Below are 25,925 nucleotides of genomic sequence, written 5' to 3' on the forward strand. Positions count from 1 at the left end.
GGTCTCACAAAATCCAAAACTTTGCTTCCTCTCTAATCTGTTATATTTAAGCAACAACTGGGTTTAAAAAAAAGATTCTAGCGAAAAGAAAAGCCTCAGATTTTTCCAAAGTTACCGTTTTGTAACTCAGGCAGAAAAGGTTCATTAGACATAAATGTTCTTTACAAAAACTATCACAGTGATGTTCCCAACACTTCTAGATGCGGTGCATTTATTTTTATTTTATTCATGATTGTCTTTTATTCCCTCCAACAGGGGCCTCTCGGCTTGGATGGCAAACCAGTAAGTACTCTGGTACACAGATTTTTTGCGATCTTTTCTAAGGATCCGATTTTACACTAAAATTCTTTGTTTTGTTTTTTTTTTCTCATTTTAGGGCTTACCGGGTCTCAAAGGAAGTCAGGTACGTGCTCACACATCTGTTTAGCTCTTTAATTACACCCATCAGTTAGCATAAAGACGTTCCTACGTACAGACTTTGTTAACTGGGACTCGAGATGGGTACTTTGCCTGGGAGACAGGTGGGTTTTGTGTAGCGCATCAATCATTTTTACTGTTCCTATTAAAAAAGAAAACATGGTAGCTATTTTCATCGCTGTTCCACATCTTAAGTCGTCCCAGAGCTCACAGTCACGAGGGAGTCATGGATCAAGTGAAGCTAATTCAGAAATCCCCTCTGCCCTCCCATTCATCAACCTTTCCGTGAAACGCCGCGCGCTCCGAGGCACACCCAGGTGTGGCGTGTAAACGGGCAAAGCATAGCGAATGGGTTACACACCGGTGGGAAAGAAGGAGCCAGAATGGTGTTTACAGCCTCAAACAGAGGCTCTTTAAAAAGTCATTACGATGTCCTCTGCTCCTCCTCTGGCTGACCTCCGCCAGCGCCTTGCCAGCCCTTTTATCTTATTTATTTATTTGTTCCCTGGATTTCTTTAAGTAACATCTAAATGATATTTGCAGCACCTGCTTTGCATAGGAAACATCTTTCCTTTGCATGCAACTAGAACGGATCATTCCCTGACATCCGAAAGCCTAATTGGAGACCTTTAAGTAGTTTCCAAACATTACTGAACTCCTGCTTCCTGTTAAAACAGACTTAAAGTTCAGTCTGTCATTTAATAGGAATCTCCTCCATCACCAATGGTGTGTCGTAAAACCACGGCGGGAGAGGTGTAGACCTCCTGGCCTGGGTCGCTTCTGAATTCACGGAGCGCCCTGCTAAAAACAAGAGGAGGCAGGAAGAAAAGCTCAAGTATAATATGACTGATTTGTTAGCAGAAAGTTCCAGTACGACAAAACTCTTAAATGGAGATCGTTATCTGTCAAGTACATTTTTGTAAAATCACACAACTTTCCTCCTGCTTTCACCTCGACCTAAAGTACAGAGGCACTGTTGGAGAAAGGCAGCAATGGCTGCCTCTCCACTCTGCCCACTTTGTCAAAGTTGTCCTCCATAAAACAATAGGAGCTCCTGTCCAAACAAAATATTTGGCTCAAAGAAAAACGAAGACAGGGGTAAAATTTAAAGCCCCGTCTGAAGGTGGAAAAAAAAAATAAAAAGTTACAGTCAAAAGGCTCAACAAAGCAGCCAGAGGGGACATAGTGCTAAGTCCAACATAAGGTTAGTCAAACAATGAATGGAAAAAGTTTAGAAAGACAAACTATGATCTGAACTGTGGCGTCACTTTTAAGTCCCCGGGGTCAAAACAAAGCGCTTTAATACCCTCACATCCTTTGGACCTTTTCACATTTTGCCACACACACTTTAATGTTGAGATTTTATGTTATGAAACAAAACAAAATGGAGCAAAATGTCTTGAAACATTTCAGATAGAACATTGATTTCTTATTCTCTAAATATCTCTCTATATATTTGTTCTATTGCTTTCATATTCTTCAGTGATTATTGAATAAAGTCATGCATAATTGTGATGAAGAAAGGGTTTCAGAAGTCTTTACTAATAAAAAAGAAAAAAAGATCAGCCAAATGCATTTGGCTTGCATTTTTATGTTCAGGTCGTCTGAATCGATACTGTGTGGAACTACCTGTTGCTGCGATGACAGCGTCAGCTCCTTTGTAGTATGTTTCTACCAGCTTTGTACATCTGGAGGCTGAAATTCCTGCCCCATTATTCACTGAAAAATCTCTCTTGCACTGTCAGAATGGATACAAGTGCGTCTGTGAACATCGGTTTTCAGGTCTCGCCACATCAGAGCCATCCCTCTATTCCTGACCTGTCCGCTGTGTTCCCGGGCCTTTTTGTTGCGTTTGGTTTAGTAATCAGCTCTATAAGCCTCTGATCTTGTGGAGCAACGGTGGCTCAAGGTTTGTCCTGTAACGGGTTGGTAGCCAGTTCAGTCCCCCGCTACGTCCGTTTCAGTTGTCGTGTCCTTGGACCAGCAGCATCGCCTGCTGCTGGTGGTCGGCATGCCCGATGGCGCTGATTGAATGGGAAGCCTTGCTTCTGTTAGTTTGCCCCCGGGGGGCAGCTGCGGCTACAATGTAACGCACCGCGATCAGTGTGTGATTGAATGGATGAGTGACTGATTGTTGTGTAAAGAGTTTTGGAGTCCTCTGACTTGAAAAAGCTCTATAAAAAACGTGACCCATTTACCATCCAAGTCCGTCACAAAGCAACTAGATTTATAGGGACCCACAGCTGGACTCTATTACTCTTACTTCTTTTTAGTAACGCAGTGTCTTCTGAAGACAATTGGTTCCACTGGATGCTTATGCTCCACTTTGTCTTGGCCCATCACATAAAATCCCAATAAAGTACACTGAAGTTTGGGGTGGTAACATGACAAAATATGAAGAGGTCCAAGGAGCACGACTACGTTTGGAGGGCCTGTCGAGGTTGGCTGATTTCCATCTTTTTGTTCTTCTGTCACCGTGGCGCTTTTCCGTTTGTGGTGCCACCACATGTGACGTCCTTGTGCCACTTGTGCACAGTGGACAGACGGGGACAGAAAGGCGGCCAGCAAACTAATCTCATCTGTTTGCCCACCGTTTATAAATGTTATGTCAAAACGTCCAACACAAAGCAGGACTGTGTATCTTTATCTGATATACAGCCTAGGAACACTAAAGCTTCATGTTTTCTGTTAGTGTTTGGGGACATTCAACCCCAAAGACACAACAAAACCCACAGAGCCGAACACAAAAATCCATGGACTCCCCGCGCGACAACATCTTCAAAGTTCCCATCTGTCAAAAAGACTGATGTAGGAACAAAAGGAACATCTTTGCTTTTCAGCTTCATCTCTCACCACATTTTTTAACTCCTGCATACATACTTGAAAGATGTTTTTTTTTTTTTTTTTACTTCAAACAAGGAATTACATTCAGCAGAAAGCGGGTCGGGATTAAGCGATCTCCGTGACACGCATAATTAAGCGGTGTCGCCGTGTTGTCTTATTGCTTGATTTAATACCCTCTGCCTACGCCACGTAGAAGACGCAATGCGCTACGGTGCGTCACTGATTTATTTTCCCCAACTGTCTCTGATTATCTCTCTTATCTCTCCTGCAGGGCCTGCCCGGACCCAAGGGAGAGAAGGTATGCTCCAACTAGAGTTCCAGCTGTGCTTAGCTGGGCACTAACATTATTTTGTTTGCAAAGCCACAGAGACGCATGTAGCCTCTTGATTGCTCTGGAGACTTTCAAGTCTTTGCCGTTCACTGACTAAATGAGGAAAAAGATAACATATACTTCACCGAGAAGGTTTGCAGACCTTCCGTGAAGCTCGGTGATAGCCAGATGTTTTCCCGCTCTCCTTCCAGCTGAAGACGTTGGAAGTTTCTAGCGGTTTGAGGTTGGCATGTGCTTATCGATGCCCGCGCTCGTGCTGAAGCGCTTTTCTTTTGCCCTCAAGTGGCAGAGCTGCAGATAAGCAGAACAGGATCCATCAGGGCCGGACTCATCCACGTGCGTTCTCTCCAGCAGACAGATGATGTGAATGTTTTTTTAAATAAAAAAAGAAAACAGCTTTCCTTTGTGTCGTCGCAATAGCTGCTCAATAATGAGAGCGTGACCTTTCGGCCCTCATCAAAAAACAATCCTCACCCTGCACACACCCACTGTTACTACCCCGATCTCATCCTGTCCAAGTGACTTATCCAGTAAATGTTTACATCCCATTGTGGTTTGGACCGATGACCCTTGAGTTGCTTCCTTCCTATAAACACTATTTTAAGTAAGCTTGTCTGTCATTGCGGCACCACAGTAGCCCTTGAGTTATTAGCCGTTTGTACATTTACAATTCTGAGAACTACTGACAATTGTTATTTTCCTGTTTTTCTATCAGGGCGACCAAGGAGACATTGGGCCAAGGGTAAGTCACGATTTCTTATCATCTGTGAGAGATTGAATAACGTTTTTGGGGAAACGTTTCGCACAGTTTAGATGGTTCAGTTGTTGCATAGTTTTGTTTTGTTTCTTTTTGTTTTTGTGAAATAGTTCTTCAGTTCTTACCACAGACTATCAGTTGCATTTAGGTCTGTACTTTGACTGGGACGTTCTAACACATGAATATCCTTTGATTTAAACCACTCTGTTGCAGCTCAGGCTGTACGTTTAGGGTCACTATACAACTGGAAGACTAAGCTCTGCCCTGGTCTCAGGGCTTTTGTATCCTCTACAGAGCTTTTCTTCCAAAATGGCCCTGTATTAAACTCTGCCTGTTTTTCCGTCAACTCTTAGTCGCTAGTATATCTCTGCAGCCCCTCCAGAGTTAGCATGAAATTCTTGGCTGGTTCTTGGAAATAACACTGTCCTTGCCTGGCTTGTAAGGTGGAATAGTCATGCCTTGGTTGATTTTCATCTGTGCCACACTCTGTATTAAATAGATCTCCGCGAGATGTTCAGAAGATGATTTTATAACCTTACTCTGCTCTAAACTTCTGCAAAACTTTGTCCCTGTGCTGAACCATGTTCCTTGGTCTTCATTGTCCACTAATGTGAACTTCTGAAAATTTTATAGAGCAGCTGTACGTTAACTAACATTTATCACGCAGAAGAGAAATGTATTCATGTAAATAGTGACTTATGAAAGCAACTGGTTACAGACGTTTTTATTCAGATGTATTAGAGTAAAGACGATTTAAATGCACACAACACACTTCAGATCTTTGTTACACTCTACTTTGTTCTGTCACATGAAATCCAAATAAAGTACACCAAAGTTTGCAGCTATGATTTGACAAAATATGTAAAGGTTCAATGGGGTTTTATACTTTTTCAAGGGACTGCGTGCATTTTGCTCTCTATATATAATATAAACTTAAAGTCACTGTCATATTAAGTTCAATACAGAGTTTTATACTATACGACTGTTTTACAATATGCTAAAAAGTTTTCATCTTGTCCTCAAGGGAAATCAAATTTTGTAGGGTGGGACAGGATGTATGTTGGTGTACATTCCCAGTTTTCCAAGACATGGAAATCTAAGGCACTGAATAAAAGGCAACATGGGGTGGAGAGGATGATTTACCTTTGCAAACAGCTTGGAAGTTCGTCCCTGTCCATTAATCAGCAAATACAAACGTGAAACCCAGACTCCACGCTGTCTTAAAATAACTTTTATGGGTTATTTCCTGCAATCAAACATGCGAATAGAAAAAAAAAATATTTGGGATATCCTCATTGTCTTGAACTCCAAACAAGGATGAAAGGGAATACTTGACATTCACATACGATAAAAATATAGACATAAAACAAAGGCGTCCTATACAGGCAAAGGGGATCTTTAAGTACAAGACAGAAAGAAAGAAAGTGAGTAAGAGGAAAATAGACCCTTTTCATTTGTAGCCATTTAAAAATAGTCCTGAAGAAGCCTCATAAATAGCCTAACCTCCACAGCAGATGTAGATCATTTATGGTGACCTTCATTAAATGTCTGCAGTGGGAAAGTGTTTGTACCACAGAAGCGTTTAATCAAAGCTACACTGAAAAATGTTGAACTAAGTAATAAAAAATAAAGAACAAAGACATGATTACCTAAGCGCTGTGGTGGGAGTGTGGTGGTTTAAAGCTGCTTAATTTACAAATAAACATTTATTGGTGAAAAGGCTGTCAAGGCTAAAATTAATCTAAATCTGGCTGAAGAGTTTATTTTTATATCCTGATATTAGACATCAAGTACGATGACTCAGTTCAACTTAACTTTGAAATAAGCAGCAGCTAAACCTTGTGTGGTTATTGTGTTTCTTCTTTTTGTGGAAATTCAACTTAATTGACCCAAAATGGAAAACTATATTATGTTTCTCTCTTCGTCTAGAGACAATTTTATAAAGATAACGTGAGGAAATCTGCTAAAGTCTAACAGGAGATTAACCTTTTTGCCTAGAATAAGTCATAACACAATAATAGTTCCACCTCAAAACCAAGAAAAATAAGAAAATAAAAATAATAATCATTAGTCATTCAAAGCCCAGCTTTGGTGGTGATATAAAATATTCATAAGAAAAGATAACTGCTTGTGGATTCATCATTTTTTATGTAGAATTAAAAATCTACTAATTAATCAATGAAAACTTTCTTAAAACATTTCTTCTTTTTTTCAAGAAGCATTTGCATTCGCTAGCATCATAGAAGGTTTAAGGCTTAAACATTTTTGAAGTTTATTACAATCCTGCACCTGTGTTAAATAGTTATTTCGCAATAGCAGAATGTGTCCACCTACTCGAAAAGGTTTAGAAAGGGAAAGTCTGAGTAATGAGTTAAACTGAAACCAGACAAAGTAACAGACCATCAAAAAGAGGAAATCACAGTTAAGGGAGCAGAAATTTGCCATCTTTTGGGGGTTAAGGACTGAATAAAACATAACAAACAGCTTGAGCAATCTGGGCCTGGATGAAGAAATAATATTAAAAACAATTATTTTCATCATGACTGTGTCTGTCCACGTTGCTTTTAGCAGTCCCTCAAAGTCATCTGGTAGTTAAGAAAGAAAAAGTGTGTTTTTCTTGTGTGGCTCACTCCTTGGATGAGCTGCCTATGTCTCCTCAGCCAGAAATGAGGAAATGATGCAATGAGAGAATGATGGAAACATTTGAACATCCCCATCAAAACTCAATTGTTGGAAAAGAGTGCCAAAGTTGCTATCCACTTTCAACTTTTTTATTTTTTTTTTACATAATCAAATAACTTTCCTTATGCATTCGGTCTGTGTTTTCTTTTTGCGTTTGTGATATTAGCTTAGTATCTACGGGAAATATGTAATTATCTATAATTTCCTCCAGTGTGGTTTGAAAATAAAACTGTTTCTGTACAACGCAAAGCGGTAAATATTAGATTCTGTTTGGACGGTCACATACATCCTGGGTATATTCATCCTTAGGAAAAATAGATCAGATTGCCGTTTCTGTGCAAGAAAGGTTTCTTGTCTGTGTGGGGAACACACACAGTAGGTGTCTTCTTGACCAATGAAGCTGTCTTTCCTTTGCTTTAAAACTCAAACTTCAAATATAGAGTTCTTCTTATCGACATGTTTATGCTATGATTAATGATAATAACATTATTTTTACTTAATCTCTATTAATAGCCTAGCCTAGATCTAAATCTAATTGAGAATTTGTAGCAGCTACAGGAAATATGAGACTTATCCCCAATCAACTTGTTCAAAATGCAGAAAAAAATTGGTGAATATAAGCGCACGCCACAATGTTCCTCATTCTTATGCACCGTTTTCCTTCCTCTTCATAGCCATTCATTACTTTATGTTGCTTTTAGCTCGTGAAATTCCAACAAAACACGCGGCAGTTTGTATAAAGTGACAAATTGTGAAGAAGGTCAAGAGGTTTGAACATTTAGCAAAACACACAGTGAGTGCGCTGGAAGCACAAAGTGGTTACTGTGTTATAGCAGAGCTGAAACTGAGTGGACATTTGCAAAGCTTGCCCAGTGGAAAGATATTTTATGATGCGATTCTGAAACATTGCAGGAATTCCTGATTTCAATCAGGACGTAGGCCATTACATTTTCCTACCTATGCATTTTTGATTCTGAGGCAATAACTCAAAATATTTTTGGCATTCCCTGTTGGTAGTTTTTCCAAACGGTGAATATTGCTCTTGGCCGAGGCCTCTCTTGCTTTGATGCCTTTGGATAAGTCTGCAGTTCCCCAAAACCTCAGGACATTGCTTGGAAACACATGCTCGACTCAAAACAAACGCCGTGAGTGATTCCTCCATGTGGAGTTTCATCGATAAACCCTAATATGAAAGCAAGTAAGAGCTTGTGCTGCGTAGGGAGTTTTCTTTTTTCTTTTTAGTATTATTCCAGCATAAGCTCAGTTATCACTTTGCCCTTTTTTTGACAGTGAGCTCTGCTTCACCTCTGAACTTTTCAGGATGAAGGAATACATGTGAAAACAGGAAGCGCCCATGAATCTCTGTCAACCTGTGACTTCCTGTCGATCCATCATGTTCAGAGCTATCATCGGGCAGACCCTGGTCACAAACGCAGGAAACGAGGCGCATTAAGCCCAAATTGGCTGTTGTAGAACCACCAAAATACAAAAGGATGTGCAGTTTTCGCATCTTTCTCTATCTCTAAGAAAACCTTTATCAAAAGGAAGCCTGAAGATATCCATATCTTCCAGTTTATTCATAGAAGACACTGTCGCTGCACCTTTGGGTTCATCTGACCCTTCTGTTGTCGAGCACAAGTCGCGAGCATCCACAGCCAAAATTCTCTCTTTGCCTCCCTTGAAACAGCAGTAAAAATTCAACTTGAAGCCGGACTCCGAGGGGGGGGATGTCTGTTTTTCTTGGTTTTTCTGATGGGAATGAGCTAAAGGCGATCCCCGCTGTGAAACAGCCTCCTCTGTTATGAGACGTTTAAAGAAGCATATGTGGTCTTCATGGTGGGAGCGGTGTAAATGAGTGAATGTGACAAAGGGGAAAAGAGGAGTATATAGGCATGAAGAGGAGGAGGGAGCATTTGGTGGTCTCGGTGGGGGGGGGGACCTCAGCAGTCCGGCGCTCGTCGTTAGCAGAAACTTCTCCGGCAGGCTTCCCTTCCTTCTTGCCGCTCCTCGCTCTCCGCTGTTCCTCCCTCTCCCTCTCCAAGACCGACCTCCTCATCACGTCTCTCCATCCGCCCTGCACCCCGCTCGTGTTTTTGCGGGAGCTCAACCAGGGAGGCTCAAAGCTCTGTGGCGGCAGACAAACTCTGCTCCTTTCAGCTTGACAGACAATCAACACAATTACTGTCTGTTGACTGGAAAGAGCCAAGCCACCTCTGTTTGGGTTGGGAAAGATGGGAAGCCATTCCACAGAGCACACGTACACATTCACCGAGAAATACAGCCTTGGATGGATGACTGAGGCATAAATTTCAAAGGGGCAAAGGTTGCAGTTTGCAGATTTTTACCGTTTCGTCCTAATAAAATGCACATGCAACGCATTTTAAAGGAGCTTCTTCACATTCTGTCACATTCCATCCACAAAGTCCAGTGAATCTCATAGGGACATTGTGCAATAAATGAAGACAAAGTAGTGCGTAGATGGGAAGAGGAAGGAAAGACTTGCATTTTATTTTCTGCTTTATTTTAATCCTGTTCACTTTGATACCCCTAAATAAAATCCAGTGTAACCAAATACCCTCAGAAGTCATGAAGATAGTAATTAAAGTCCACCAGTGTGTAATTTAGTCTCAGTATAAATGCAGCTGTTACATTAAAGCCTAGAGCGAAAGAGAGGTCTGTCACAGAACATTAGTGAAACAGCATCACAAAGACCATGGGACACAGGAAAAAGTTGTGAAGAAGTTTAAAGTAGGGTGAGGTTATAAAAAAAAAAAAAAAATATCCCGAGCTTTGAATGTCCCACGAAGCCCAGGTCGTCCATCTGATCTGAAAAGACTGGCAAGAAGAGCTTGAATCAGAAGAGCAGTTAAGCATGATGACCCTGGATTAGCTGGAGGCCTTTATGAAGGAGTGGGACACAGAAGAAGGTGCTCTGGTCAGACGATACCAAAAAATAAATGATATGGTGTGGAAAACCCACACCGAACATCGTTCTGATCGTCACAACCTCAAGGTGAAACTGTGCAGTGGCAGCATCATGCTATGAGGCACTTTTTGTCTTTTTTAACAGGTCAGAGTTCATTAGATGGTAGGATGAGCCAAACGCAAGGCAATTCTGAAAGAAAACTTTTTAAAGAACGTCTAATCAATTAATTGCGTGATAAATTAAAATGAACTCAATAATTTTCATTCTGATAATATTTTTTGAAGTGATTTTTTTTTGTTTGCAGAAACTTCATAATCCATTTTATTTATGGTTTCAGTTGGGTGTGTGTGTGTGTTTTATTTCCTTTTAATTTGTTATGTTTTATTTTTGGATATTTGAAACGTCTTCCAGTTCCAGTGTTGAGTGTTCTGTACAACATTAAAGATTTTCAGCCTCAGAAAGGGCAAATTTGCACTATCTTGCCATTATCAATATATTATTTCAAAAAGGTTTCAAAAGGAAAATGTTATCGTTGATCTCGATATTTTCTGGGACAAATTATTGTCAAACGTTTTGTTTTACATGTTTTCGACTCGGGAGGGTTCAATGCACATTCATGGCATGTTTTTTTTTTGTTTTTTTTTTCTTAGTGTAAAAAAAAATCCTTTTTAAAAAATGCACTATTCACACACGCTGACATTTGTTGTTTTTGCATATCAAACTGCGAATACGCTGAAGGAGCACGAATGTCGTATCTGCAGGACGATGTTTCTTGTCAAAGATTGCCAGCGCTGCTTTGTGAGTTGTTGTTCACTGTGCGACTTCCTCTCCTCAGGGTCCTCCGACCTACAGCACATACGCAGGTCTGCACAGTAATCAGATCGCTGTCAAGGTTTGTTACTCCCGCTGTAACGTTCCATAATCCTCCCAGCAGCCACCTCTCGCCGCCCGCTGCACATCTGTCACTGTCTCTGCAGAGAGAAGATCGCGTCGCTCCTCTTCTCAGCTTTTTTCTTCTGCAGTCTGCTGGAGTTTGACTCCTCGGTTTTCTCCTGCAGCGGCCTAATTCTCCTTTGCGCCCGGACTCCCGGTTTAACACAAATTTCCAAATTTCTCTGCCCATTTATCTCTGTTTCTCTCTTCTCTCTCGTTCTCTTTTCCCTTATCCTCAACTGCACATCTGTTGCGCCTCAGATGGTTTTCCCCCGATATGATCACGGCTTTCTCGCTGGAGAGCAGTCCAGCAGCTTTCAGAGACGCTTTCTGAAGGTAGACCTCTACTAAAAGGCATGTGCTTCCTCTTTTAGCTCTTTAACCCGCCTCTCGTTTGCATGCGCTAATTGAATCATTTCTGTTCTTTTTTGCTCCTTTTGGTTCTGTTACGCGTAATAAATTTATGTTTGTTTGATTTTTGTCGTAATTTGATTGTGCTGTTCTTTGCTTCTTTTTTTTTTCCTTTAACCATATTAGTGAAGCAAAGATTTTTTATTTTATTTTTAGAGCAACTGGGATGAATAAATAAGTTTTAATTGTCTAAATTTGACTGAAACTCTGTCAGTTCTTAAAAAAAACTATCAGAATGCACATTTATCTAAAAGATCTGCAGCTAATTTCCTTTCTGTTTTGTTGGACGGCTTCAAAATGAACAGACAAAATCACTGACAAAATACATTTCTCCAATTACCATGACTTGAATCACCACTTGACTCGCCTGAACAAAGCAAACCATAACGCTCCAGATGGGTGTAGAGAAAGTGTCTCCACTATAATTTTCAGAAACTTTAGGAACATTAATGGTTTTCCGTTCTCAACACAAATGGGAAATATGCATCAGATGAGGTTGTCAAAATGCTTTTTATTTGGAATAACACAGTAAACAAATTATTTTTTTTTTTTGACAAACAAGACTGTTTCTTTTAAGCTTAATATGAAAATAAACCCTAAAATATAAATCAGATCAGACTGGATGTTTCGCTGTGTAACAAAATATCCGTTTGACTCAAAGAAGAACCTGACTCATTCAGACAAAGTTTGATTCTCAATTTTAGGGAGATAAATCAGATTATTCAATGTGAGATTATTCTACTGTGACACACGTCGAATTTATTTTAGGCCATATCATGCATGCATCTTTGCTATGGGTGTCATTTTATAGAATAAAACCTGACCTACCTAAAGCCATGTTGTCAGGTGACGATCTGTGTCTGCTGCCACCACCTGGCCAAACATGCTAAATGCACCTCTGAGTATTTTAAATTACTGCCTGAGATAAAGTGAATTTCTAATTTGTTTTTGTCGTCATTCTCCACACTTTGTTTTGCTTGCATATAAAAGTGACTCGGTGTGACCGAAAGTTGTGCTTTACTTTTCTGTGAATCAAAAACATAGTTTCTCTAATACCCACTCTTCTTTTTATGTGATTGTCACTTTCATCAGGGTGATCAAGGCCAAGCTGGACCCGCCGGACCTCCCGGTCCTCCTGGGCCTCCTGGCGCCCGTGGGCCCCCAGGAAACACCGGGAAGGATGGGCCTGGTGGAGAGCCGGTAAGGGCATCCCGAGGGTGCAGGAAGCTCCTTTTTACTCCACGTTGCAGAGTGCTCATCAGTCACTCTGCTCACATCTCACTAAGGTTGCACCGCAAACACCAAGCTCTGTGTCAGTCTGTCACTTGGGGTAAGGGTCTTCTCTGTAAAAAGCACTTGAACCCCGAACCTCATTCTTCTGCATTAGCCTGTGAGCTGTGGTTTACCTAGAAGAAGAAATAAACCTCCCAAAATAGCAACTCTCCTTCAAACCTCATCTGTTTTGCATAAGTCAGCAGCCGCAAAGTTCTCCAAAACACGCCGCTTTCTCCCACCACTGTGTTGCCGTGCACACTGAAACAGATACGGCGCTGCGGTGAGTTCATGGGCAGTTTGCTGGCCGCGGGAAACAATAGCGGGCTCCTCGTCCGAGGCACTTTCTGTTGCTCAGAATTAAGTCTGTGCCCCACAGCGTTCCACTGATCCGCCGTGGCAGCGTCAAGCTGCGGTTCCTGAGGGGAGAAAGTTTCAGGGGTTTTTTTTTTTCTGTTTATCTATTTGAAGGAATAATAGTCGCGTTACTCTCATCTGGTGCTGGACTGCCACGGGCTTTACGTGAAAGATGTTGGTTTTGACTTGGGTGAGTTGAGAACACACGCTGAAGCGAACCGCAGAGAGCAGTCGGCTCGGCTCAAAAAGTGACAAAAACAGGCGGGCCGAACAAAAAGGGGGCCATCATGTAACCCAGTTGATGGCGAATGGTCTTTTCAAGTTGATTAAAGGCGTTGCGAAACCCAAAACAGCAAAACAGAGTGGAGCTGAGAGCTGCTCCATGTTGTCGGCAGATGTTTCAGCGGGAGTGAGCAGGAGAAAGTGAGGAAGCCCGCCGACATGGGTGTCCTCTTAACACCTGATGCTTGCAAACGTACCCATATCCGTAGAAACCCATTTATTTTGCACCCTGTAATTTGGTGCCAGCCCAAACTATTACAAAATTGTAAAGAGAAAAAATTATATTCATTTAGATTAGTAACAAATAGATCATTTGTAAACACTCAATACTTTTTGGCCCTGCTTCTGATTCTCCATTTGGCCTTCATCTCAGTCTCAGGTCTTTTATGGCCTCTTAAGACGTTTTCTTCCAGGGTTGCTCTGAAATTAGCACAATACATCTTCCCATCCAATCACAACAACTTGTTTATGCTTCTGAAGAAAAGAAAACCCTTCTTTCAACAGCTTTAACAACTGAGCTGTGGATCTCTGCAGCTCCTGCAGAGTAAACTCTTGGCGTCTCCTCTGCTTTTGATATTGTTTTATTGTCTTACCTCGCATCAAACTTCTTCCCCACAGCCTCATCCCTGAGCTGCCTGGAAAAATGTGGAAAAACAAGACACTTTAGAAGGGAGTTTCGGTTTAATATGGGAATCAATTTCGCAGCTTTCGAATTTGAATAATGTGAGATTTGCCCTAGCGGCTTAATTCAAAGCCTACATAAATTCCGGCCTCCGTAATCAAGAATCCATCTGACATCTGAACCGGGGCTCAGTTCTGTACTCGAGATAAAAAGCGCTGTTCAGAAATTATTTGCAACGGCGATTTGTTTCCCGCTGCTGTGCGGGGCAGATCAAACGATGGGGCCGAGGTAAGAGGGGTGGGAAGAGAGGTTAAAAGACGGCAGGAGGATGGAAACAGAACCGGACCACAGGGCAGCTCGGTGCATCTGGATGACAGTTTGTATGTGCAGGCAGAGCGCAAGAAGAGGAGAAACACCTGGGAAATGTCTTAGTAGCCCCTGCAAAATTTTGTAAAATATGAGAGCTAAATGGAAAGTTAATGCCCTCCGATGTATATGCATTTATGTGAGTGCACTGAGAGATCAAGTAAACACCACTCCTTGATTGCAGTGTGTGCGTGTGTGGCTCGTTTCGAGAACGAGTTTTAGCGCAGATTTCCTCTAAGTTTCCTTTGTAACGGATGACTTCATAGCAGACATTTAGCCGTCCACCTGGTCCCCGCAAACAGCCGATAAGTCTGTTTAACTAAATGAGCCAAATCGCTGATGGACAGATGGAGAAAGACATGAAAACTGACATGAAGCGTGGGTGTTTGATGTTGTTTGGAGCCGCAGCTCATTGCATCGCATGCAGACTCCGGGGCTTCAAATTCAATCGTTGTATTTGCTAAAGAGGAAATGAAAAAGGAGTTTTTTTCCTGCATTAAAAAGCAGAGTGGTTGAGCAAATGAAGAAATCACTGTTAGTATGAGAAGCTAGCAAAAACAATCAATCACTTCACTATGGGAAGGAAGGAATGTCCTTATTCTGCATATCAAAGAGTTCACTGATTTACTCCTTTTGACATATTTAATCCCTTTACTTGCTTTTTACTGTCACTGATCTCTCTGCTTTTATCTATCAGTACCAGAAAAACTAGATATTTCAATCTATCACAGTGTGTGACAGTTTCTGTGAAACATTTGCATGCACTCATCATGGCCTGGATGTTTTAATGATTCGCTTGAACTTTTTTTAAGAGTGCAACAATTGTACAGCAAACGGCTGTGAGGAATTTCAAACCCAGAACACCAGTCAGCAGTGCAGCGAAAATCGTTCACACAAGTTGAAATATACACACACCCTGACTGACACCTGGTTGAATGTTTCAATAAGAAGCTGTTATCGCCAGGAATGAGGCAGGAAGCTTAGCCACTTTTCTTATCGGAGTCGGTGGAAATTAGTTTAATCGGCTCGAATTGAGGATAGTGGTAACACTGTTCCAGACACTTTACACTAGCCAGCTTTATCTGCTTTAAAATAAGCTTTGATGTGTTTCTTCTTCTTCTTTTTATTTATTTATTTTTTTAACTTCGAGTTGTGTCCAAGTTTTTATTGCCTTGCTCCTGATTTGAGGTGAAATGGAAGGCTTGCTTTCCAGATTCGCACTATGATGCTGCCATCACCGTGCTTGGTAGTCGGTGCTTTTTAGGTTGGAAAAAGTCAGAGCTTGACAACTCCAAGCATTGCCTCCTCCCATATAGCTGAACCTGTGTCTCCTCCGACCGTAAAACAAACTAGTTTTGTTTTAGGAATTTGTTTTTGTTAACTATTCACATAGTTAGTATCACAAATCTAGAATTCACCTTTGTGGATCTTTGCCAGGTCCTTTTGTCTTCTCCATCATCCTGATTTATTGGTCAGTTTAGTGAATGCTGTCAAAGAAATGACTTTTATTGTAAAGAGCATCTACCAGCTGCAGCCACTCATGATCACTCATTCAGCAATGCTTATTCACAGACTGTATGTATCTATCTACTACAGCCTAGTGTGTAGGATTTTGTATGGATTATAAACATAAATTATCATTTAAATCCTACTCCAATCAAGAGCAGTGCAAATAAACCTCTGACACGGCTGGACTTCCTTTAAGGCCTTAGTCCACACTGACATCTAGTGGCCATACTCTTGCAGTAACTCATTTCTTGCCTCACGGAGTTTTTCCTCTGTTTCCTCCTCAGGGTTTGCCAGGTCGGGATGGTGTTGAGGTGAGAGTAGTTCATCATTTTTTATGTTTCCAAAAACTCACTTTTTTTCTGTATCTGATTTATTTATTTGTTTTTGTTTTTGTTTTTTACTTCAGGGACCGCAGGGACCGCCTGGGAAACCGGTAAAGTTTAAGAATCAGTTACCCACCTGGACTCCTCTGACTTATTTTCGCTGCTAAGCTTTTCACTCTTTACATTCATTAAAATCTGCTGACTGGCAGGGAGAAGATGGAGAGCCTGGCTATCCAGGAGTGCAGGGCCCTCCAGGGCAGAGGGTATAATTAGCTATTCACAAAGTTAGTCTCACAATTTTTAAAATGTTCTTAACACATTACTTATGGTTCTTCTTGTAATTCCCCAGGGGGAGCCAGGTATGGGAGAGAAAGGAGAGAGAGGCATGGATGGAGTCCCAGGATTAAAGGTAAAATTAATCTGAAGTGGTTTTACGGCAAAGCTTACAGTCACAGTTATGATGCATGATATGTCACTTGACGTGACCTTTGCTCCCCACACAGGGCGATAAAGGAGAAGCGGGAGAACAAGGACCACAGGGACCCATGGTGTGTTTTCATTTACAACATAAATCCGCAATATTTACTCTGTTTTTGTTGCCAGGTATGTAAATGATATGCATTTATCGTTTCAAACCCCTGCTGCAGGGCTATCCCGGTGAAAAGGGCTCTGCCGGCTCCTCAGATATTGTCGATTTCAACGGGAAGCTCCTAGATGCCTTCCAGGTGAGTTTAATCTTGTAAACTTAGCACCGAATCCCACAATAGGGCTCAGGGAAACCTAAGCTTACTCGAAAGCCTTTGTAGTAGGAAATAAATCTTGAGTATTTCAGCCAGAGACCTCTAAAGTGAACCGCCTTGCTGTCTCTTCTTGACAGGCCATCAAAACCATCAGCGTTTCGGTAATCCGCTGCTGTTGCTGCATGGTTTTTGGTGGCGTGACGAGTCACTAACACCACTCTACGTGCCTGCATTGGCACAGACCTTGTGCGTTCCCCCCCCACCCCCCCTCCCCTCGCACCACACCTGCCTCAACAGTCGTCTCTGTGTGTATATTGTGTCCAGATTTTTGCGACATCAGATGTATTAGATGTCACATCTGAAGAGACTCTCTGAACGCCGGGGTCTGTTGCGTTCTGGTGCTTTCCGTCCTCGTCTGGGATGCAACGCGCAGCCACAGTTGATGCATCGCAGCTGTGTTGTTTCATCAGATAACGTGTAGCCCGAAGGCATTCGTGTAACCGTGCGGAACGGTCCGCAGGGCTCGCCTCAGCGTTTTGAGTTGTGTGAATGTTACTGGCGGGCAGCATGGCGTGCTTTCTCTGGTACTGGCATTTTCCCATGCGGCGCTTTTCATGCGTCTTCACATTCGCTGAACTTCTTGTCTTGTTGCAACCGCAAGCTTTATGTGTTTCACTATGCTACAGATCAACAGTGTTGTCTGCAGCTGTGAAGTAAAAGGATACATAAGAGACGAAATTAGTTTTTCTCTTTTTTTATTTTTATACGTAAAAATCTGTGTTTGGCCCCACTGAGTCAGTATGGCGTATAAATGGAAACACCTTGCGCTGCAATTACAGCGTGAATCTATCGATCGGCTTTTGAAATCGAGAAGCTGAAATCTGTGCTTTTTTTTTTCCCCTAAATACTTCTGACCAGACTCAAAGCGTTTATGAACGTCTCTTTTCATTTCTTGCCTTTTCTTGCTTTGTGTTTATCTTTGTGCCGTGAAAGTGACACACCTGTCTCAAGTCGTTTAAGCCCTCTAACCAGATTACCTGTTCCTGCTAAAGGAAACAGGCCCACAGCATGGCACTTCCACTGCCGTGTTTCTTCCTGCAGATGGTGTGGAATTGTTTGTGTTTGTAGAGACACTAAACTATCTCTAGGCAAAAACATGTGTAATTTTGGTCTCATGTGACCATTACACGTTCTTCTTCTTCTGTTTATTTCATGCTAATGACACAAAGTAAGCAGTTAGAGACAGCCTCCCCACAGCATGACGCCGCCGCCGCTGTGTTTCAGTGATCTGCAGTGTTGTTTTTTTTAACTTTCTCCCTGGTCCTTGGTCTTCTTGATGCTTCGTGTTCACTAATGGGAATTTCCCAAACCTTCAGACACCGGCTGGATGCATGTTGATACTAAAGTGTACACAAGTTAATTTTACCTTCCAAGCAGGAAACTTTAGTTGCTTGTATTAAATCGTATTTAGGGCGATGAGAGTTAAGATGATGAAATATAAATTCAAACACACACACACTTTTCAGATTTTTATTTGTAAAAAAAAATAATAATAAAAAAAATAATAATTGAAAAGCAAGTTCTTTTTTCCCTTCCAACTATTTCATGTTGGTTTATCACATTAAAAATATGAATGAAATACATAGGTCATAAAAAAAACAGTGCTCTGCGTAAACTCTTCCTGACAAGAGCAGGAAATTTTGATTAACAGTAGGAAGGGCAACTCCACACTCATTACAGTCACAGCTCTGCCCACATCCACTTGATCTCCATCCTGCCTCGTACCGGGGAATACATGCTACTGAAAGATGGCTATCTGCACTGTGGTGTTTGCATTTGATTAAAAGCTTGCACGAGCCAATTCCCTTTGGGTCCTGATCTCAAACCAAGTCACAGCCCAGCATCCTCAGATAGCTTCAAAACAGATGGTAGAAACACGAAATGAAGATCTTATCAGAAACCTCTCGTCAAAGAGGTTCAGTCTGCACACAAAGTCTGCTCACTGGGCCTCTGGCGGACCCTCTGAATGCTCATAATTCACTGGTCGGCCACCCATGTTGCATTTGATCCATTCACTTTGTTTGTGTGAGGAGCGGGTTCTCGCGTTTCATCTGCGCTGATGAATTTGGTGTAAAGTAATGCCATAATGTTATTGGTTAGTCTCTGGTCCTCATTCTGCAGCTCTTTATATGATTGGTTGCCTGAGTAGAGCTCAGTAACCTCTGATGAAATACTGCAGATCAAATGGTGTCGCGTAAACATCTCTGGTTTCCCAGGATTTCACCGCTTTCGCGGAGTCAACAGAGGAAAAGGAGTAACACAGATCTGAGACGCAGCATGTTTTTTTTTATTATTATTATAACTCCTATTACTTCAAGATGGCCGAAGCCTTCAGAGGATGGAGTAACAAGTGTACGACTGCAGACGCAGAGATTAAGGGAGCGTGATTAAAGAGGCCTGCTACACGCAGCAGACAACACTGAGAGAATGTGGCAATCATGTGCGTGCTAATTCTTATCCAGCGTTACATAAAGTCCAATGGATGCTTGGCTTCCCCTGCCTTTTGCCTCAGTTTCCAGCAAAACAATCAACAGCATGAAAAATGATGCCAGCTTGTTGTGTTTTACAATCGCTGCTGGATGAAATGGCTTCAAGTTGTTCGCAATCAGCAGAGGATTTGTTTACTCCCCTATTTACAAGGAAAGTAATAAGGAGCAAACATATACATATTTTTCATATATATATATATATATATATATATATATATATATATACAGAGAGAGAGAGAGAGAGAAAGAGGCTTTTTTTATTGCCACATTTCCAACTCTTCATTGACCTCCGTCTTGTCCAGGAGGCTTTTGACCTTAACATATTAAGAGACTGCTGTTGTCAGCACAAAACATCATTGTCCTACCAACTTAGTCACTTAACATTTTTCAGTAAGACAGTTTAAAGACTGCTATTTACTAACAGGGTCACAGGATGTTAGCATTGTCTCTACAGAAGCTCGGCTGCATTCTCTCCACTTGTTTGAATGCAGCAAAAAAAAAAGGTTGTTGCAACTTTAAACTTGATTAATGTGAAGTAAAAATTAAACACATCCCCTCTGTCTGTCTGTCTGTCTGTCTGTCTGTCTGTCTGTCTGTCTGTCTGTCTCAAGGGCCCACCTGGACCACCAGGACCTCCTGGCCCTGCAGGGGAAAAGGTAAGTCAAGATGAAATCCTCATATGTTATAATATTAATATATCAGTATTCTGCTCTGAAAAGTGGCTGCATCTGTGTTAAAATGAGTCACCTGAAGGATGTCTGAGAGATTCTGATAAATATCCCCAAGTCAAGACGTGGGATGCTGAAAGAGTCCTAGCAAAGCTTTATGAATGATGAAATTAAAGCCAAAGGAGCTCTGTCAAAAAATATTATTTTGGGAGTGCGCACAATTATGCACTTCATGTTTGTTTTTCCAGTGGAATTGCACCAAACCTAAAAAAGTATTTTAGGGTTAGGGATCTGAGCGCTTTTTAAGATCTACTTTAAACATTTATGCATCGATAAGCTCCCCTTAAGTTCACCAAATAACCAACGTTTGTGTCTCTCCTTTTTTTTTTTTTTTACCTAAATTAGGGAGAGCTTGGATTGCCTGGGCCTGCAGGGGTAGATGGAGAAAAGGTACAAACTATACACACATGCGGACTGGATGTTTTTCGAGAATTATCTAAGTTTTTAGAGTCAGCGTAACATCTTCACTGAAGTTAAGATATTTAAAGTGGAATTCTGTTTCGGTGTCACGACCTTTCAGGGATCCAGAGGTGATTTGGGTGAAACGGGACCTCCTGGTGAGAGAGGAGAGAAAGGAGAGATGGGTCTGTCTGGACCTTCTGTAAGTCGTGACAGAAACAAGCTTTTTTGTTTTTCTCAAGAAAGGTTTCAAATGGTGAACAGTGAAAATAACCGTTGCCTCTGTGTGGATCAGGGGATGGACGGACAGAAGGGGGAAAAAGGAGACTGCCGGCTGGATGACAACCTGGTTAGTTTTTAACGCACACATGAACGCGCTGACGTTTCAGTCAAATTACCACAGACGTGAATTCAACTAATAGTTTCAAGCAATTATTTTTTTATTGCTTTATATATTCTAGTTAGGTTTAAAAATAACATTGAGTTTAAACACCTTAAACAGTCTCAAAAACATTAAGACCTGCTGATTTCCCCCGTCGCCCCCCCACATTTTGTCACTTTGTGTCCCCTGATCCTCAGTATATTTTATGTTATTTGATAGACCAACACAAAGTAGTGAACATTTTTAAAGTGGGAGGGAAAATAGTTTTAAAAGTATGTTTCAGTAAAAAAAAGAAAGACAGAAAGAAAGAAAGAAAGAAAGAAAGAAAGAAAGAAAGAAAGAAAGAAAGAAAGAAAGAAAGAAAGAAAGAAAGAAGGAAAGAAAACAGACATAAATTAGTGTGCTGCCCAAACAAATCATCTCAACACTTTTTCCGTTCTTCTTTCCAAAAAATCTCAAGCACAGTCAGACTGGATGGAGAGCGTCTGCAAGCAGCGAATTTTAAGGCTTTTCATGGATGCTCATTTAGATTCAGTCTGAACTGGGCCATTCAAACACTTGAATGCCCTAAGATCAATCATTTGAAGCCTCTAACAGTTGTTTTTTTTTTTTTCCAAGGCTCATCCTGTTTTTAGCACCACCTCATCTCCTCATCAGCTTTTTGGGGTTTTTTTTTGCCGTAGAAACAAAAATGCTGTTACATCAGAGCTACGTCTCAAAAACTCGAATCACATCTTGCTCTTGATGTAAACGTTAACAATCCCTCCATCCTTTTTCTCACTTTTCTCCTCACCAGATTCAGATGATCTCTCAGCCGGGCCCTCCCGGTCCTCCGGGCCCTCCAGGAATTCCCGGGTCCCCAGGATCCATGGTGAGTATTTACATCCCACATCACCTGGACTCCTGCAGGCACGGACGCTGACATTGTGTGATGTGTTTTTTCCAGGGTCTGCATGGCATGCCCGGTCCTAAGGTAAGCCTGAGATGCCTGTGTGTGTGTGTGTGTGTGTGTGTGTGTGTGTGTGTGTGTGTGTGTGTGTGTGTGTGTGTGTGTGTGTGTGTGTGTGTGCTGGGATCTTAACCGCTGTGCTATCACAACGCAGGGCGAACCAGGAGCTGGGATCAAGGGAGAGAAAGGGGATCATGGGTCTCCTGGATACAAAGTAAGTCACGCTCTTTGCCAATATTCATACAGCTAAGTCGCTTATATCACGCAGCACCAATTGTTTACCTTCATCTGCAGGGGCTGGACGGCCACCAGGGCCCACCTGGGGCCCCTGGGTTAGTGGGCCTTCCAGGTGCAAAGGGGGAAAAGGTAAATCAATAATAAGCTGCAATGTATGTTTTATAAACCTCATTTGATTTCTGTTAAAAAAAAATAAATAAATAACAAGTGTGATTTTTCAAATGCGTGTCTGCAGGGCCGACCGGGGGAGCCGGGACTAGATGTGAGTTTGTCGAAGTGAATTTAGTTGATGGTTCTTTTTTTTTTTTTACCTCGACTTAAACATCTGTCGAACCGTCTCGTCTTTTCTTCATTCAGGGTTTTCCGGGTCTGAGAGGAGACAAAGGTGAACGAGGAGAAAAAGGAGACAAGGTTAGTTTAGGTTGTACAGATGCAGAGATATTTTTGTGACCAATGTTGAAGAGTAAAAATAAATAAATAAAAATGTTTCATTTAGAAAAACACAAAAGTAGCTAACCTTTAAATTTGGAACATTTAATGAGAGGAGGAGAAATCCCTCAGAAAGAGAAATAGCTGTTTCTAACTAAATTACAGCTGACATAATTATTTCTTGTCCTGATAATGCCTTTACGTTAAAGGCAACTGAAGTATTTTGTGGAAAAAAAAGACATTGGGAAAAATATTTCTTGGTCCATTATCACACATGTGAATGAAACCAGGAAGTTTTCTAAATGCTAGTGGGATTTTAACTGGAAGCATTTCCTTTGGTCAGATGAAACCGAGTTGAGATTCTTTAACAAATATCCAGGTGGGTTTGGCCTCAAACAAAGGATGGATATGTGGAAAAGCACCTTGTTGCAGCTTTTAAGTATGTGGAGGATCTGTGATGCTGTGGGCCTGGTTTTTTTTTTTTTTTCGTTTTTCTTTCTTTCTTTCAAAGACCCTGGATAAATAGACCCTCGTTATAAATCATCACATCATAACCTATCTCAGAAACCAGAAGTAAAAACAGAAAATGGGTTATCATTGGTTGTTTCTGTTGAAAAGCTATCCCAAAGTTTCTCCCCACTCAATACATTTACTGAAATTGAAGTTTTTTCTATTCTTTTTAGTTACTAATGTAATATTTTGTTACATTAGTGCTATGATTTCAGTTTATAATCTATGCAGCTTAGTTTGTTTCTCTTTATGTGGGTCTGACTTCTGGCTTCTTCATGCCTCAGGGTGACAGAGGGACGGTGGGGAAGAGAGGTCTGAAGGGCAACAAGGGAGAACAAGGTCCTCCAGGACTGGACCAGCCCTGTCCTGTGGTATGTCCTCATCATGGACACACACACACACACACACACACACACACACACACACACACACACACACATGCTCTGTGATACCTGATATTCTCTCAATCTCATCTATTCTTCTTTGAAGACCTTTTGTGTTTCCTTCGCTCTCAGTATTTTTCCTATCATTTTCTCTGAGTTTCCTCCTGGTGGCTGTAAATGTGTAACTGACGTCCTCTCACAGGGCTGTGATGAGAGTAAAGGTCACTCTGTGAAGGCAGGGCTTTCTTCTCCTGCTCCTCTTCCTCCTTCTGGCCCTGAGGCCCCCTGTCCTGTGGTACAGTATCTTTCCCTCTTTACTCTATCTCTTTATTTTCACTTGCTTCTCATCTATCATGTCTTGTTTTATTTATTATTTTTGCTTTTTTTTTTTCCTTTAGTCAAACTATGGCATATAGTCCTATACCACCATATCCTTATCTATTCTCAGACAGTAAATAGTTATGGTTGCAATATGCACTGACTATATGTTGAGGTTAAAGCCTGACAGCTGCTAAAAGATTTGGGACTTTCTGATGTCATATCTATAACTGAGGATAACGAGAAGATGAATTATTCATTAAACATTCCTTGTCTGAACTTAAAAAGATAGTTGACATTACAAAAATATCAATTATATATATTATTGATTTAATGATTCTTTAAGAAAGAAATTATTTTTGAACATGGAATTGTTTTCAAAAATGTATCAAAAGCAAATGCTGAATTTTTCTATATTTTAAATGCGATGTTATGTTTCTGCACTAAAAAATCAATTTATTTTAGGGCTTTTTACACATTTTTACCAGGAACTGTGAAAGGTGCTTTAAACTCTAATATTTACCAAAATAAAGTGTTATTTTGACCTCAGTCCACTTAAGGTTAAAAAACCGCTGAGTTGCAAACGTTAACTGTCCACCTCTGGTCTGGCCTGCAGGGACATGACGGGCTTCCAATACCAGGCTGTTTGCATAAGGTGAGCGTTTGAATTTTCATTTTTAGTAATTTATGCAGTTCTGAGTAGTCGTCACCTTTGAGCTCGTTAAAGGTGCAGTTAGGGAGTAGGGAGCACAGTCAAAGTATACACAGATGACTTTTCAACTGATTTTACACATACTGACTCTAATTTAACACAGAGACTATTTGTAAGTATATCAGTCCATGCTTTTGAGTTTATAATAATGATAACGCATGCAAACCTTGCTTAATTTTTGTGCAAACTAATCAGTCTTTGCTATTTTTTGTGTTTTTTTTTTGTTTGTTTTTGCAGTGATGACTAACCAGCAGCATGGGACCTGTACATATTGATATGGTATATTTTGCAGCAGTGTTACTACCCCAACAGCCTTTTTTTCCTCCCTTTTTAAAAAATAAAATAAAATCCTATTATATAATATATTGAAAGATAAAGAACAAGGACCTTTTTAGCCTTTTTGTAAAACTCACAATGCAGTGCGAAAGCAGCCATGAACTGGCAGTGGGACTTTTAGCTTGAAGGACAGTCCAAATGTCAGTGTTGGAGTAGAAGAGTGCCTCGCTAACAGAGTGTGACTGACGTGTGGTAACCACAAGTGGCATAGCGGCTGTATGACGGTGTGTGCACTCATCCAGATCTCACCGATGGATGGATGGATGTTCGAAGGGATGGGATTTTTTTTTTTTTTTTACGGAGGAGTTTGGAGTCAGTGCTCTCTTGTCCTCTCTCTGTGTGTGTTTTCTACAAGGAGGAAATGGCGAGGCAGAAGCTCAAACGTAAGCGTCTCTCTCAGCCCTGAGACAAATGGAGCCCCGGCGGGGAGAGGACACACAAATGGGCAGAGAGAGTGAAGCAAAAGGGCTTTTACTGAAGAAGAGCTTCATATCTGATGCCTCTGCGTCACACTCAGATCTTGCATTACAGAGACTCTCCAGGAGGGGGCGACAGAACTCTGCATTTCCACATTCACCTCTGATGGGAAAGAAACCTGTTGCTGATGATGTTGCGCGGTAGCTTGATAACCAGTGGAAGTTTTCTGGGAGTCACTGACGTCCCTGGCACATAAGGAAGGGAATTACTGTGCAGATAGTCTGTTATAATAATATGTCGTTTGAGATTGTTGTAAAATATTAGTGCATGGCAGTGTTGTTTAGCACTCTGACAGCATGTGGGACTTCCAGTCAAACCCTGACACGACAGAATATTCATTTTTGTTTGCAGTAAGCATTATTTACATATAAGATCCCTTCAAAATACCATTAAGTCAACTAATGTAAAGCTTACATTTTGTGTGTTGTATTAGTTTTGCATATTGTTTTTATGTTTCTCCAGTTACAGTTTGCATTCCTGTGTATTGGTTTGATTACCGAGTAAAATATGAAGGAACCATTTGCAGTATTTTGGATCAATCAGTGTTGCCGTGGGAAATAAGCGTCCTCAGCTGATGCAGTTTGAATCATCGAAGATTGTTACTTACAGTATTTTGGACAACAGTAGAAGTTTTTTGCTGCTGACTTAAATGTGTTTATATATATATATATATATATATATATATATATATATATATATATATATATATATATATATATGTATGTGTGTGTGTGTGTGTGTGTG

At 41.1% G+C, this 25,925-nt stretch overlaps 1 protein-coding gene across 9 annotated transcripts; it reads left to right on the forward strand.

Moving 5' to 3' along the window:
* Nucleotides 1-25,702, forward strand: col23a1a (collagen type XXIII alpha 1 chain a). 9 transcript variants are annotated; one of them, XM_015057056.1, is made up of 28 exons: nt 3-282; nt 377-403; nt 3,533-3,559; nt 4,308-4,334; nt 11,152-11,226; nt 12,394-12,501; nt 15,994-16,020; nt 16,116-16,142; nt 16,242-16,295; nt 16,382-16,441; nt 16,536-16,580; nt 16,680-16,757; nt 16,910-16,933; nt 19,933-19,977; nt 20,395-20,439; nt 20,570-20,650; nt 20,744-20,797; nt 21,627-21,701; nt 21,777-21,803; nt 21,934-21,993; nt 22,074-22,145; nt 22,252-22,278; nt 22,374-22,427; nt 23,240-23,326; nt 23,541-23,633; nt 24,273-24,311; nt 24,472-24,480; nt 25,060-25,702. In XM_015057056.1, the coding sequence occupies exons 1-28, from the start codon at nt 229-231 to the stop codon at nt 25,108-25,110; spliced, it is 1,452 nt and encodes a 483-aa protein (XP_014912542.1). In that variant the 5' UTR covers nt 3-228; the 3' UTR covers nt 25,111-25,702. The 9 variants fall into 9 exon arrangements, with proteins under 9 accessions (XP_014912549.1, XP_014912551.1, XP_014912542.1 ...); XM_015057059.1 differs by lacking the exon at nt 11,152-11,226 and adding an exon at nt 10,793-10,849 and having other exon boundaries at nt 4-282; XM_015057063.1 differs by lacking the exon at nt 23,541-23,633 and having other exon boundaries at nt 1-282.
* Nucleotides 25,703-25,925: the final 223 nt, after the last annotated feature.

Source organism: Poecilia latipinna, unplaced genomic scaffold (genome assembly GCF_001443285.1).
Source record: "Poecilia latipinna isolate Pla-1442-1.1 unplaced genomic scaffold, P_latipinna-1.0 Scaffold1432, whole genome shotgun sequence".
Taxonomy (NCBI): domain Eukaryota; kingdom Metazoa; phylum Chordata; class Actinopteri; order Cyprinodontiformes; family Poeciliidae; genus Poecilia; species Poecilia latipinna.

Bases quoted from the DNA above. Each gene is read 5' to 3' on its own strand.
- col23a1a (XM_015057056.1), top strand. From the start codon at position 229: ATGATTGTCTTTTATTCCCTCCAACAGGGGCCTCTCGGCTTGGATGGC. The intron at 21,804-21,933 runs GTAAGCCTGAGA...ATCACAACGCAG, and splicing joins ATGGCATGCCCGGTCCTAAG to GGCGAACCAGGAGCTGGGAT. The intron at 22,428-23,239 runs GTTAGTTTAGGT...TTCATGCCTCAG, and splicing joins GAGGAGAAAAAGGAGACAAG to GGTGACAGAGGGACGGTGGG.